This window comes from Lynx rufus, unplaced genomic scaffold, assembly GCF_022079265.1.
Source record: "Lynx rufus isolate CCGP_SWC_20201006 ecotype Redwood Valley unplaced genomic scaffold, mLynRuf1.p SCAF_10, whole genome shotgun sequence".
Taxonomy (NCBI): Eukaryota; Metazoa; Chordata; class Mammalia; order Carnivora; family Felidae; genus Lynx; species Lynx rufus.
In genome coordinates, this window is record NW_025814824.1 from 84432629 (window position 1) to 84445150 (window position 12522).

General features: G+C 43.7%; 1 protein-coding gene across 6 annotated transcripts in view; it reads right to left on the minus strand.

The window, feature by feature from the left end:
- Nucleotides 1-12522, minus strand: part of MAPKAP1 (MAPK associated protein 1) — a 244506-nt gene that overhangs the window by 75623 nt on the left and 156361 nt on the right. The window contains exon 9 of one of the 6 annotated variants that reach the window (XM_047069582.1): nt 768-926. The exons of the other annotated variants lie outside the window; for them this stretch is intronic. Coding sequence (XP_046925538.1) covers nt 768-926 — 159 coding nt within the window. The remainder of the gene's footprint in view (nt 1-767; nt 927-12522) is intronic. 6 annotated transcript variants of the gene reach the window in all.

Here is a 12522-nt window from a genome sequence, read left to right on the forward strand (position 1 = left end):
CCTCGGGAGGACAGGAAGAAGGTGTGGATTTGATCCCTGCCCTATACTCAGTAGTTTGAGTGTGTGTGTGTTCTAGGGAGTGCCCTGCAGCGCCCGCTGACCTCCTTATCAGCCAGACTGCTTGGGTTCGAATTCCCAGTCCCACCACTTACTAGCTATGTGACCCTGGGCAAGTTACTTAAACTGTCTATGCCTTGCTTTCCCACCTGTAAAAGAGGAATAATAACAGTATCTCCCGCTTAGAGTTGTTCCAAGGACTCCATAGATCACAAGTCTGGGTTTCTGCTTCTGCTTTCCAGACTTCACTGGGCGGGGAGTGGGGTATGATTCTTCAGCAGAGGCTGGAACCTCTAAAGGTCTGCCACACTGATGGCAGATCTGATCGCCTCTCAACTCCCACCTAATGACACAATAATCCAGAAATATCCCCCAAACCATGCAGTTTCAAGCCCCTGTGCTCTGCTCATCATAGTCCCTCTGTCTGAAGTCATCTTCCTGTTTCTTCATGTCTCTGGTGCTCGCTCCCTCCTACTCAACAAGTCCAAACTGCCCAAGTGCCACTGCCTCTGGACTGCTCTGTGCGACCCAGCTAAACAGATCTCTGGCTGGACCTGGCTCTTGTGCTAACTGTATGCAAACTGAGGTTGGAGTGCACATTTCAGCATCTCTGCATTCCTGGGACAGTCACAGCAAAAGGTGTATTTCAGTGTATATTTCGGTGACTAAGTGGGAACACAGCTTGCTTGGCTACCTCCTTGACTACCTACCTCCTCCTCCAAAGCAGACTGGGAGGTCCACCTCCAACTGACTCCATGTGTCCCCACTGCTTCGATAATCACAAGACAGCTCCATCTCTGGGTTGGGGTTGGTTGAGTTTCCTGGGGATGGGCGGGGCTGGTGTAGATCGGTGCTGTTTTGGGCACTGGCTGGAGAATGGAAGACCACCACTGTCAGGGGCCAATCCTGCCTCCCCATCAGCTCAGTTCCCTCAGCCAGGCCTCTCTTCTCTCCCCACAGCAACCTGCCCCACTGAGCTTCCTGCCAGTGATCTCTGAACTACAACACACAGGCCTGGGAATCCACTCAACGTCAGAACAAGAAGAGGTAAGGCATGGACAAGCCAAAACTTGGAGAAGGCTGGAAGCCACTGGACAGGAGCCTCTTCCACACCACCCCAGGCAAAGAGAGTGCTGAAGGGGCAGAGGAATGCTCACAGTCCCTATCCTGTTCCTATCCAGCTGGCATGAATGCACTTCCCTTTGGAGAAAGGAGGCCTGATATTACTTTTAAAAGAGAAACATTTTTTCCCTTCCTTTAAATCCAGATATCACTTGTTAGAGAGGATGGAAACCTTTAACACTGTCCCTTAGCATCCAATTTTTCAATCTAATCTGTTTCTCTTAACTTGAGTCACTGTGACATTACCAAATTTTACGTACAGTTATCTGCTACTCTGTAAAGAAATACAGATGGTTTTTGTGGAAATAAACAGTCATTTATTTTAAACAATTGTAAAATAGTTTATGGAAACCAGTGGGGTAATGCATTCAAATAAATGCCAAAACTGGTTGATGGGGAGCCAGGGTGCTAAATCACACTGCTGAGGAATTCAGCTGTGGGGAGCAGATAGTAAATCCAGAGTGACAGAATTTCCCGTGATGGCAAAGGTTTCTGACATCCAGTCCAGTACTCAAAAACCACAGCAGTTCAAACCCATTTTCCTTAACACAGCCTTGACAGCCAGCAAAATTAGTGAATTTAGTCACAAACACCTAAGGACAAAAACAACAGAAACAACCAGAAGGAGACTTTGTCTGTAGCCTTTTCTGAGCTATATAAAAGTGGTGACTCCAGCCCAAGTCAATGGAGAGAGGGCTTAGGGCCAACTGTTTTCAATCATCAGACTTTGTTACGATCCAGTGGAATCTGAAGACTTCTATTCAAATCTGCTTATGGCAGAGACTGGCTCGGGTAAACCACGTCCTCTCTGAACCTCAGTCTCCTCCCCTGAAAATGGAGATAATAGTTGTATATACTAGACAGGCTACTGAACAGATTCCAGGTACCAGGAATGACAGCATTTTATAAACAGCTGGGGGCCAGTGACCCTGGTGGAAGGGGTTCTAACCCTGGGCGGGACAAAAGGCTGCAGGGCCTCTTAGGGACATCCACCAACTCTCCAAGGAAGTACTGCTGACAATAAGTGACTCAGGCCTGTCTTTGCAGGAATGAAGAGAACTCCAAGCACCTATTTGATTCTAATTGTATAGGATAATCAACTACAAACTCATGAACCTTCTCTACTCAAACCAGCTCTTTTTCCTTGTAACTGGGTTTCCAATGATGACACCACAAGTCTCCAATGGATTATCTCAGTTGTTCATCAAACATTTACTGAACCCACCGTGTGCCAAGTCCCGGGCTATGCACTACAGATGCAGAGATCATGAAGGTTGATTCTGCCCTCTAAGGATTCAGAGTCGTGAATGAGGAGGCACTCGCAAGTCTGGAATACTTCTTACCCAGCCTTCCTCCTTGTTGACGTGAAGTCAACTCCCAAGTTCCACAGACTCTAACCACTTAACACATCTCCTCTGCACTGCTTATCGTCCAGCCCTCAGTAATGGTTTCCCAACTCATCTCCTGGCCTCCAGCTATCCATTCTTCCTCCAATTGTCAGAGGGGGATCTCTGGAGTCCAACTCTTAAGGCTATCACTTTTATGCTTAAAATCCTTTCACAACTTCCTTACCCTACTCTCCAGACCTTCTATTCATCCTAATTTCTTGCCCATCTATGTCCTCTATGAGCCAGCAGAACTGGTCTCCTTCCTGTTCAGTGCATAGTATCATAGCTCCCTTCATCCACACCGCCTGCTAGCAGTCTGTCAAACCACATCCCTTTTATGGTCATTCCCTAAGTCTTATCTGGCCTCCACAACTCTTTGCATATGCTTTTCTCTGACTGACTCCTATAACAACATCAGGCCCTGACAAGACTCCCAGAATGGCCCGCTTTCTTTTCCCACAATAGGGAAAACTGCATCACCTAACATTCCACTCGCTGCAGGCTCGGCTCTAAGGCAAGAGGATTTCTGCACTTTGAGGCCAACCCAAACAAGATTTCCTTTCTTGAAATCTGATCTTGACCTTAACGTCTCATTCAGGTAACTGCCCTTGCCCCCAGCCCAGTCCTGCCCAGAACCCTGCCCTGGGTCTAGTACCCTGCTAGGTCCTCAGGGTGCCTCTCAGGAAACTGGGCCTGTTCTTGATGTCGCCTACTGCCTGGATCTCTTTGTATACAAGTCACACATTTAATTTATCTGAATTCACCTGTACTTGTTTGGCAAAAAATGAGGAAAAAGAGAGAGTGAGGAATGACCAAGAGAACAATTTAAATAGTTTGGAGAATCCCACTTACCATGTCTTCCTGGTGATTCAATAAACCACAAGAAGGTGAATGGGAGGTGGGAGCCTTAGTCATCGCTGCAACTACAGAGCTTGGTAAACGTCTGATGAATGACTTACTGAATTAATTGGGTGGATGCCGGTGTCTGTTGCGTAGCTCCTCTTATAGTGTGAGCGTCTTTCTGTGCCAAGTTTGATTTTAGCATTTAAAGATATGTATTTTTAGTTTTCATTGGTTCTCATGCTAGAAAAACAAAAGCTCGCTGCGTTGGAGTTAATGAGAAAACCTACAGTGTGCTGGCCTCTCACAGGCATTTTTAAAGGGATTTTTTTTTCCAGAGGTAATCTTGACAATAGGAGTTTTGCTCACCTGTTGCCTTTGTGACCTGACCCTGCACAGGACACGGCTCTTTGTGATGCCGAGGATCATCTGTTTCCCTGGTCCTTGCTGCCACGACCTGCCATTCCCCCTCATTCCTTGTGGTCCTCAGGGATCAACTGCCCATCTGCCCTGCTCCCTGCTTTGGGGGATCAGACCCTTCAGATGTCATCTCCGCCTGCTAACTCGGCTCCCTCCGCCTGCCCATCTTCCTTCTAACCACCACTGTCCCAGTTAGCATTGCATTTCAGGACTCAGTAAGCACTTTTCTTATTGCCAGTACCCTGTCTGGCCCCATAATAGCCATTTGGGCTCTTGCTTACTTTCCACTGGACTGGTAGGACCTTAATGGCACGGTTCAAATCCCAGCTCCACTAAGCTTTAAGACCTTGGGAAATTACCTAAGTGCTCTAAGCATTGTTTCTTTATCTCTAAGTTGGGGATGATGATCATTTCTAAAGCATGAAGTTGTTATATGGGTTAAATGAGATAATAACACATGTAAAGCACTTAGTCTGGCACATGGTAAGTGCTCAATAAATGGCAACTTCTTAATACTATATCAACACAATTTTACACATTTCACCATGTTCAACTATGAATCTATCAAGCCAGTAAGAAGCTGAATTATAGATCCTGTTTTACTTTAAACCAGCTGTGACTTATAACCTAAGATGCTAAAGTATGCTTCTCCTTGTGCTAAACACACAAAACAAAAAGGTAAAGCAATGGAAAGAAATGGCAGCAGAGGAGGTAGAGGAGTCGTGGCTGCCAGCCATCTTCCTTCCTGGGAGCTTTCCTTCTTGTTACATCTATTATCTGGGAGCTGGGCTGCCCTGCTGGCTTTCCATTTGCCTTGCTAATAACAGTAAATCCAGCAGCTTCCACTGCAGCTCCTGTCTCCTTCAGCTGACTCCGAGGCCAATCAGCATTTCCTCTCTCCTAATGTCAGATGTTCCCTGGGAAGTCCTGCTGAAGAGGAAATTTATGACAAAAGTTTCTCCAGCTTTTAACCCTTCTGCATATCCAGCCCCAGATGCAGAGTGCTCCAGAGGAATGCCAGGTCACTCTTACATGTGCATACCTATGTTCTCACTGATGCTTTGCTGCTCTGACAAGGGGCCTCAGACCCCTGGAAAAGCTCAAATGAGCAGCTGGGCAGACAGATGCACACATTCTGGGCCGTACGTAATGTGGACTAAATCTGAGCTGGGTCCCTTCGCGGCTAGGGTCTCTGTTGAATCATGACTCAAAGCAGTCACACTCATAAAAAAGAAAGTGTTAGATCACAAAACGGTGAGTATGACTGGGTCTCATAACAATGAAATTGAAGGGAGGGGGCAGGACTACCATTTAGTGAGTAATAAAATGGTAATAGCTAAGTGTTTGCTGTTTCACCTGGATTTCTATTTAATTCTCACAACAATGCCATAAAGAAGATAATATTATTCTCATTTATAGATGAGGAAAATGAAGTTCAAACAGGTAAAGAAACTCATCAAAGAGCTAGAAAGAGTGTAACAGGAACAAGAGCAGAGCCGGGGAGATGGTTCTTCAACTCAGGGACTAAGCTCTCCCACAGTTACAACTACCAACCAGTAGTCTGTGATCTAGTTGTGGTTTTATTTTACTGAAGAGCAAAACAAAGCAAGCAACTCAGAGAGGGCGAATGACCGGACCAAGGTCACCTAGCTGGTAGTGGCAGGGCCAGCTTTAAGCCAACAGAGGGAGTACGGTCTTCTGATCCACAACAGCAGCCCCTGAAATAAACCCTCCAAGGGCTGCAGAAGATGAGCAGCACAGATTCAGGCTTTCCGGAGACAAGGGGGTGGCGCTCCACATCTCTCCAGCCAGAGAGAGAACAATGGCTGTCCACCGAGGTGCAGGTTCTCTGGCAAGGGCAGCAGTGGTGCGGCAGCCACCGCCAGGCCCTTACGGACCTTATGTTCTTGGCACAGAGGGGTCTCATCAGAGGGTTTTTATGTTAACTAAACTTGAGTCTTTGGAGATGGCTACATTCTAGCTCGAGAGGTTTTTCTGTGACCTCCTCTCCACCTTTCCACAGAAGTTAGATGATATACTTAACCAGATTAGTAGATTCAGTAAACGAACTTTTGTCCCAATTTGGAAAAAAGAAAAAAAAAAAAAAAGAATGTCAAAATGTACATGTGACAGCTGTTTGGAACTCTAATGTTATGGAAAAGCAGCTGTTTTCATTTATATTTGAGATATTAGTCATTCTTAGAATGGGACAGGAGTACTCAGCTAATAGCCTGTGCTTTAACCTACGGAAAATACAGGTCACAGAGACAAGATGTTGGCAGAATCACAATATAATGGTTATACTCATATAACATTTTGGTTTTGAAAGGTTTGGAGATGTTTGTAATGGGAAGCAACTATTTAATAACAGTGTTCTCACAGAAAACTGACATCCAACACAATAAAATGGATTGTGGCTTTTAAGAGAAAGGAAGTTACCAAATGAAGCAAGTCCATGTAAGCAAGGGAAAGAAAGAAATCTTTCTCAGCTCTAGATTTTGAAAATAAGCAGTCTTCTTTTTATAAATTAAAAAAAATTTTTACTTTTACCGAAGGAACACGTAGAGTTGACCTTTGACCAACGCCAGGGTTAGGGGCGCTAATCCCCACACAGCCGAAAATCTACGTATAACTTTTTGACTCTCCAAAAACTTTACTAATAGCCTACCGTTCACTGGAAGCCTTACCAATAACATAAACAGTCGATTAACACATATTTTGTATGGTGCATGTATCTCATACTGTATTCTTACAATATAGCAAGCTAAAGAAGATGCTAATAATAAGGAAAATACATTTTCAGTACGGTACAATAAAAAAATCCACACGAGTGGATCCATGCACTTCAAACCCATGTTGGTTAAGGATCACCGGTACATACAGTTTTAAAAGTAAATCATACCACAGTCCTATAATGAAAAAGTTGATTCCCTGCACATCCCTGAATCCCTTCTTACAGGAAATGACCTTAAAAAGTTTTTGCTATTTCTCCTTGTATTCATCTTCCTATTTTTTATTAGCATTCTTGCTCAGCTGTTTTAAAAATGATCATAAGTATCAGACAGTATGTATTAACTTCTGCTACGGAAGATGAGGAATTAGCGCGTGCTCCATCTTTCACGCATCCACACCCTGCTTTTGGAAAGTGAATTTGCTTTAATTTTCTTTTTCTGTAGTACAGTGTATGCAATAGCTTCTTCCTGTTGGGCACCCTGACTTGATTATCAATGCTTAAAATGTCTGTTTTTGCGATATTCCACTGGCTCCCCAAGGACTCATTAGAGATTCATGTCATTAAGGGAACCTGGGAGGCAACACTAATTTCAACTGATGTGCATTGCGTCTCATTTCTAAGACATTTACATTTTCATTCGATGATTTAATTCTTGGAGGAAGTTTGATCTCCAATAATCAAAGTGCAATGAATCTATTCTTGACTAGAAAGTGGGTGGCCCTGGGCCTGGGCCGGCAGGGAGTGAAGCAGCTGTGGGCTGCAGATCGGCTTTCACTGCTTCTCCTTAGCTCGTTCCACAAAACATGCTGGTCACCAACTCCAGGCCAGCTACAGTGGTGGCAAACACAAAGGAACCTGTTCTCCACAAAGCACTCTCATTTCACTCAAATGAAAGCTCGATCGCCCCATTCCAAAGGAAAATGGAGGGTTCTCGTCCCTTTACTTGGTAAGGTACTCACCAACATCTGGCAAGATCAATGTATTAGGAACTCACTGCGGCAGGCCCATGGGTCCTCTGATGCAGAGCTAAGCGGCTGAGGGACGGTGTTCTCTCTAGCAGTTTCCAAAGCTGAGATACAGCCTGTACCTCTTTCTTTACACTGTTGATCTGGACACAGCAAGTCACTGACTGCTCATGAATTGACCCGGCCACTGCTGTCCTGTCCACATCTCCCTAAATCAGGGAGTGGTGTTGGTGGTCAACTAGCAGATGCATGGAAACTTGCTAAAGTGGAAAGACTGAGGTAATGCCTGATCGTGAGGGCAAGGGGGACTCCTTTCAGGAGGGGCACTCACAAAACTGGAGACTCAAAGAAGTCCTTTTTGTCAAAAAACGGACAGGCAAAAGCCAACGCGTCTATCAAATGTATCTTGGTTGGTCTGTTTTTATTGACCATCTACCCTACTAAAATGAGAGCTGAGAACAGGCCATCCTTGTTCGCTGCCTAAAATGTAGCAGAGGCTCCATAAATATTTACTGAGTGCTGAGTTTGGATTTGGACACACTGTGTTTGAGAGATCTTCATGACCCTCCGGATTCTTTAGACCTAAGTCATAGTTTGTCTTAATTGTATCTTAATTCACATTGTTCTACTAAATGTAGTGTACAAAAAAAAACAAAAAAAAAAACAAAAAAGGAAAGCTGGCATTCGTTATGATTTGATATTTCTCTGATCCTGTGACAGCTTTGGGGAAGACTGAGGAGCTCCAATAGACCGGCTTGTATCTTCTGCAGCACCTGGGCTTTAATCACATCTCACTGACTTTCCATTTGAAAAATTGGTTTGATGGCACAGTACAATCTATCCACTTTGCTGACGGTCCCACTGTGATCAGTAGCAGGGTAATGAGAAGTAGGTGCTGATACGTCTTCTCCCCGGACCTGCCTCACAGTGCCACTCCAATGCCGTTTCCTGATTTTAAGTCCTCTTTGTCTCTGGGTACTGTCATTGTAAGGCAGAAAAAGAAATGCCCTGATTGACGAGCAATTTTTCTTCTTTTTTTCTTAATGCACTTAAAGGTCTTATAGAAAGTACCGGTATTTGTAACATACTCAAAAAGGAAAAAACTCATTGTGGAAAGGTGTCATTGCAATTGGTAAAACTGCCTTTTTTTTTTTTTTTTTTGTAAAACTGCCTTTTAAACTGCTTATGGGGGAAGACCAGCTCTAGTGTCAGGCCTCTAAAAGCAGTGAGATAGAAGCTGGGGGTGTCAGGTCTCTGGGCTGGTCTGAAAGCGGTCTTCTGTGGGGACGTAGCCCATATAAAGTGATGATTTTTCACTGCAAGTGGCTCAACTCAACCTTGGCAGACGAAGAGTTCTCCTTACGGCTACTAACAGGATAAATACATGAATGGCCTGCCTAAAGAAGGGAGGAGACAGACTCCTCCTCTGGGGGAGACAAAGACTCTTGACTGAGGCTGTAAGGGGCAGACACAGCACTCTAGACCTCTATGTAACTTCTAGAATCATTCCTCAAAAATCATTCTGGTGTTTCATTATATTTCCTCTTTTAAATGTTTTCTTGGAAGAAGCAACAGGCTCTGTGAACTCTTCGGCTGTTCTTACAAAGGCTTTTCATAATCACCTGTAAACATGTTTGTTACAGGTAACTGTAATTTGTTCCCTTTCTCTCTAGACTCTTTGTGGTAGCAAATTAAATTTGCTGATGTAAGCTACTTGACAAATGAGCCTTGTGACCATTAGGACCTCCTACATGCCTGATCTGGGTTTTCTTGTTAGTCAAAAATCATTACAACTTGCTCTCTGGATCTAGCTTTCTACTTGTTCAAAATACAGGGTGTTTCCAGCAGATCCATATCCAAACACAATTCAAAGTCTGGTTCTATCACTGGTATAAGCTTTCTGTAGACTTCATTCATTGCAAACAAAAGCTGCAGGCAAAGGCCAAGTCATATGGGTAGAAAAGGAAGTAAATCAAAACCTAAAAAGCCAGATTTTATGATGTGCCTGGTGTGGGACATAGGGACAAAGGCAGTTGACATCCAGTGAACACTTGCTATCAACTGTTTTCTATGCAACTAGTCAAAACAGCAGCCCTGCCAGGTAGGTATTATTACCCCGTTGACAGAAAAGATAACCGAGGTGACAAAGGTTTGATGAGTTGTCTAACCTTGCACAAGGTTAGACTGGACCGAAGGGCACAGCCAGGGTGGAGACTCGGGCTGCTTTGGGTCCAAAGCCTGTACTCTTTCCACTGAATCACGCTGCCACGTCCACATGAAGAAGGTGCACTTGGTCTCTCTAGGGAGAAAAGTGAACCTGCCTCCACTGACGTGTGAACCCTGGGACCTTAGCCAGTGGGAGGAAGTACAGCCTAGCAGTTAGGAATACAAACTTTGGAGGCACCTGGGTGGCTCAATCAGTTGAGCATCTGACTTTGGCTCAGGTCTTGATCTTGATGTTCGTGAGTTTGAGCTCCGCATTGGGCTTGGGGATGTCAGCACCAAAGCTGTCAGCGCAGTCTGCTTCGGATCCTCTGTCCTTCTCACTCTGCCCGTCCCCTGCTTGTGCATTCTCTCTCAAAAAATAAATAAACATTAAAAAGAAAAAAAAGGGAGGTGTGCCTGGGTGGCTCAGTCGGTTGAGTGTGCAACTTCGGCTCAGGTCATGATCTCGCAGTTTGTGAGTTTGAGCCCCACACTGAGCTTACCACTGTCAGTGCAGAGCCTGCTTCAGATCCTCTGTCCCCTTCTCTTTCTGCCCCTTCCCCACTCATGCTCTTTCTCTCTCAAAGATAAACAAACATTAAAAAAAATAACTAAAAAATTTAAAAAAGGAATACAAACTTTGACATCGTATCTTTGGGTTTGAATCCCAGTTCTCCAACTTACTAGCTGTGTGACCCTGGACAAGTCTTACAGATTCTCTGAGCTTTAGTTCCCTCTCTCTCTCTCTCTTTTTAAAAGTTTATTTATTTTGAGAGAGAGAGAGAGAGAGAGAGAGAACACGAGCAGGGGAGGGGTAAAGAGAGAGAGGGAGAGAGAGAATCCTAAGCAGGCTCCGCACTGTCAGCACAGAGCTTGACGTGGGGCTCAATCTCACAAACTGTGAGATCATGACCTGAGCCAAGATCAAGAGTTAGACGTTTAACCGAATGAGCCACCCAGGTGCCCCTAGTTTTTCTCTTTTATAAAACAAAAATAACAACCAATTCAAATAGTTGTTTTAAGAATTAAATGAGATCATTTAAAAGTGTTTGGCAGACTGCCTGGCCTATTTTTAATATTCAGTAAGTGGTAACAACAATCATATTCACAATTCTATATGCTGCTGAAAACCACAGGCCCATGGAAGAAACTGTGATCTCAAAGATGTCATTTTATATATGAGGTAATGAAAGATAAAATATCCTATAGGAAGTAAAGATCAGTGCTTTCTATGCCACAAAGACATCTATCTGTAACTTCAGAAATTTAATTAATATAAGCAGAATCTAAATTAAATACTTTTAATTTTTATGAGCTCTTTCCGAGTTTCTATGAACATTTTTAAACTACAGAAAAATTGATCCTAGATCCTACCATTGGCATTTTACTACATTTGCTTTATCACATATCTACCACCAATGCATCTTTTTTTTTTTTAAATGCATTTCAAAGAGCAGACATCAGTACATTCAGTGAGCAGAACCTTAACTGGTGTCCAATATTTGTTTGAGATTCTCTTTGTACTTTTAGGTAAAATTTTCATAGAATGATATGCACAGATTTTATGAGTGCCACGTGACAGTTCCAACAAATGCGTACATACACCTGTCCGACACCAGCTCCTGTCAATATACAGCTTACTTTTATTCCAGAAAGTTCTTTCATTTGCATTACATTGTAAGTGGGGAAGTTGTAGTACAGAGGAAAACACTGGGCTTAAAAATCAAGGGGTACAGGTCTAAATCTCACCTATGTCAGTCATGAGCAACCCACACAAGAATGCACACACATATACACAATACATAGCCTGTTTTCTCAACCATAAAAAATAGATAATGCCCATTTCACAAGGTCTTTGTAAGGGTTAAATACAAAAATACAGTAAGTGTTCAGTAGATGTACCAAGGGTACTTTCTCTCCTACTCCCCTCCCAGTTCCCCTGAGTCTGAGGCTGTCGTCTTCAAAAAGAGACAGTAAGGACAAAACCAAAACCCAACCAGGTAATGAGAGATGAGGGAACGAGGCGTCTCTCTGCATAGGCAGTCCTCTCCCAATTTATCCACTCTGACTTCAGCTAATTAAACATCTGTCTCAACGGTCTCCTCAGCAAATTAGTCATCCCCACTTTGTGACACTGATTGTTGGTTGCAGCCTTTTCCCCACTTGCTGCCATTCCCAGAAACTTCTAGGAGTTAACTCACCAGGCACATGGCAAGGAATGATGCAGGGTCCCCATTAACCCCCTACAGTTGCCCTTGGTGCCAGTGCTGTTCATAATGCTGCCAGACGTGTCCTTAGATGTGCTTCCCCAAAATAAACCTGTTAAGGGGTGACAACTTTTTTGTCTACATTTCTGATTTCCAGATTACGATGTATCTTCTAAGTACTATATACACGTACCAGACTTAAATAAACTATTTAACAGAAAATCTGTTTTTTCAAATAGTTCTGTGACAAAGCAGGCAACATAAGGCCCTAAATGAGGTGAACTGGAATCTAGTGAATTACCAGCTAACTTTCTCCAAACACATGAACAAAAGCTTTGCTGGTGAATGAAGGGTCAGAAGGCAAACAAAGTAAAATGGTCTGGACTGGATGTATGCCTTTTCTCTACATACTGGGGTGTGTGTGTGTGTGTGTGTGTGTGTGTGTGTGTGTGTGTGTACACCTGCTGGAGCAAGAAAGGGGGTGGTGGGCTGAAGTGTATTTTAAACTAAAGGATACTTCTTAAAAATAGTTTTGTGAAATTAGACTTCTCAATCTTTCTTCTCACTAAAACAACTGCCTTAAC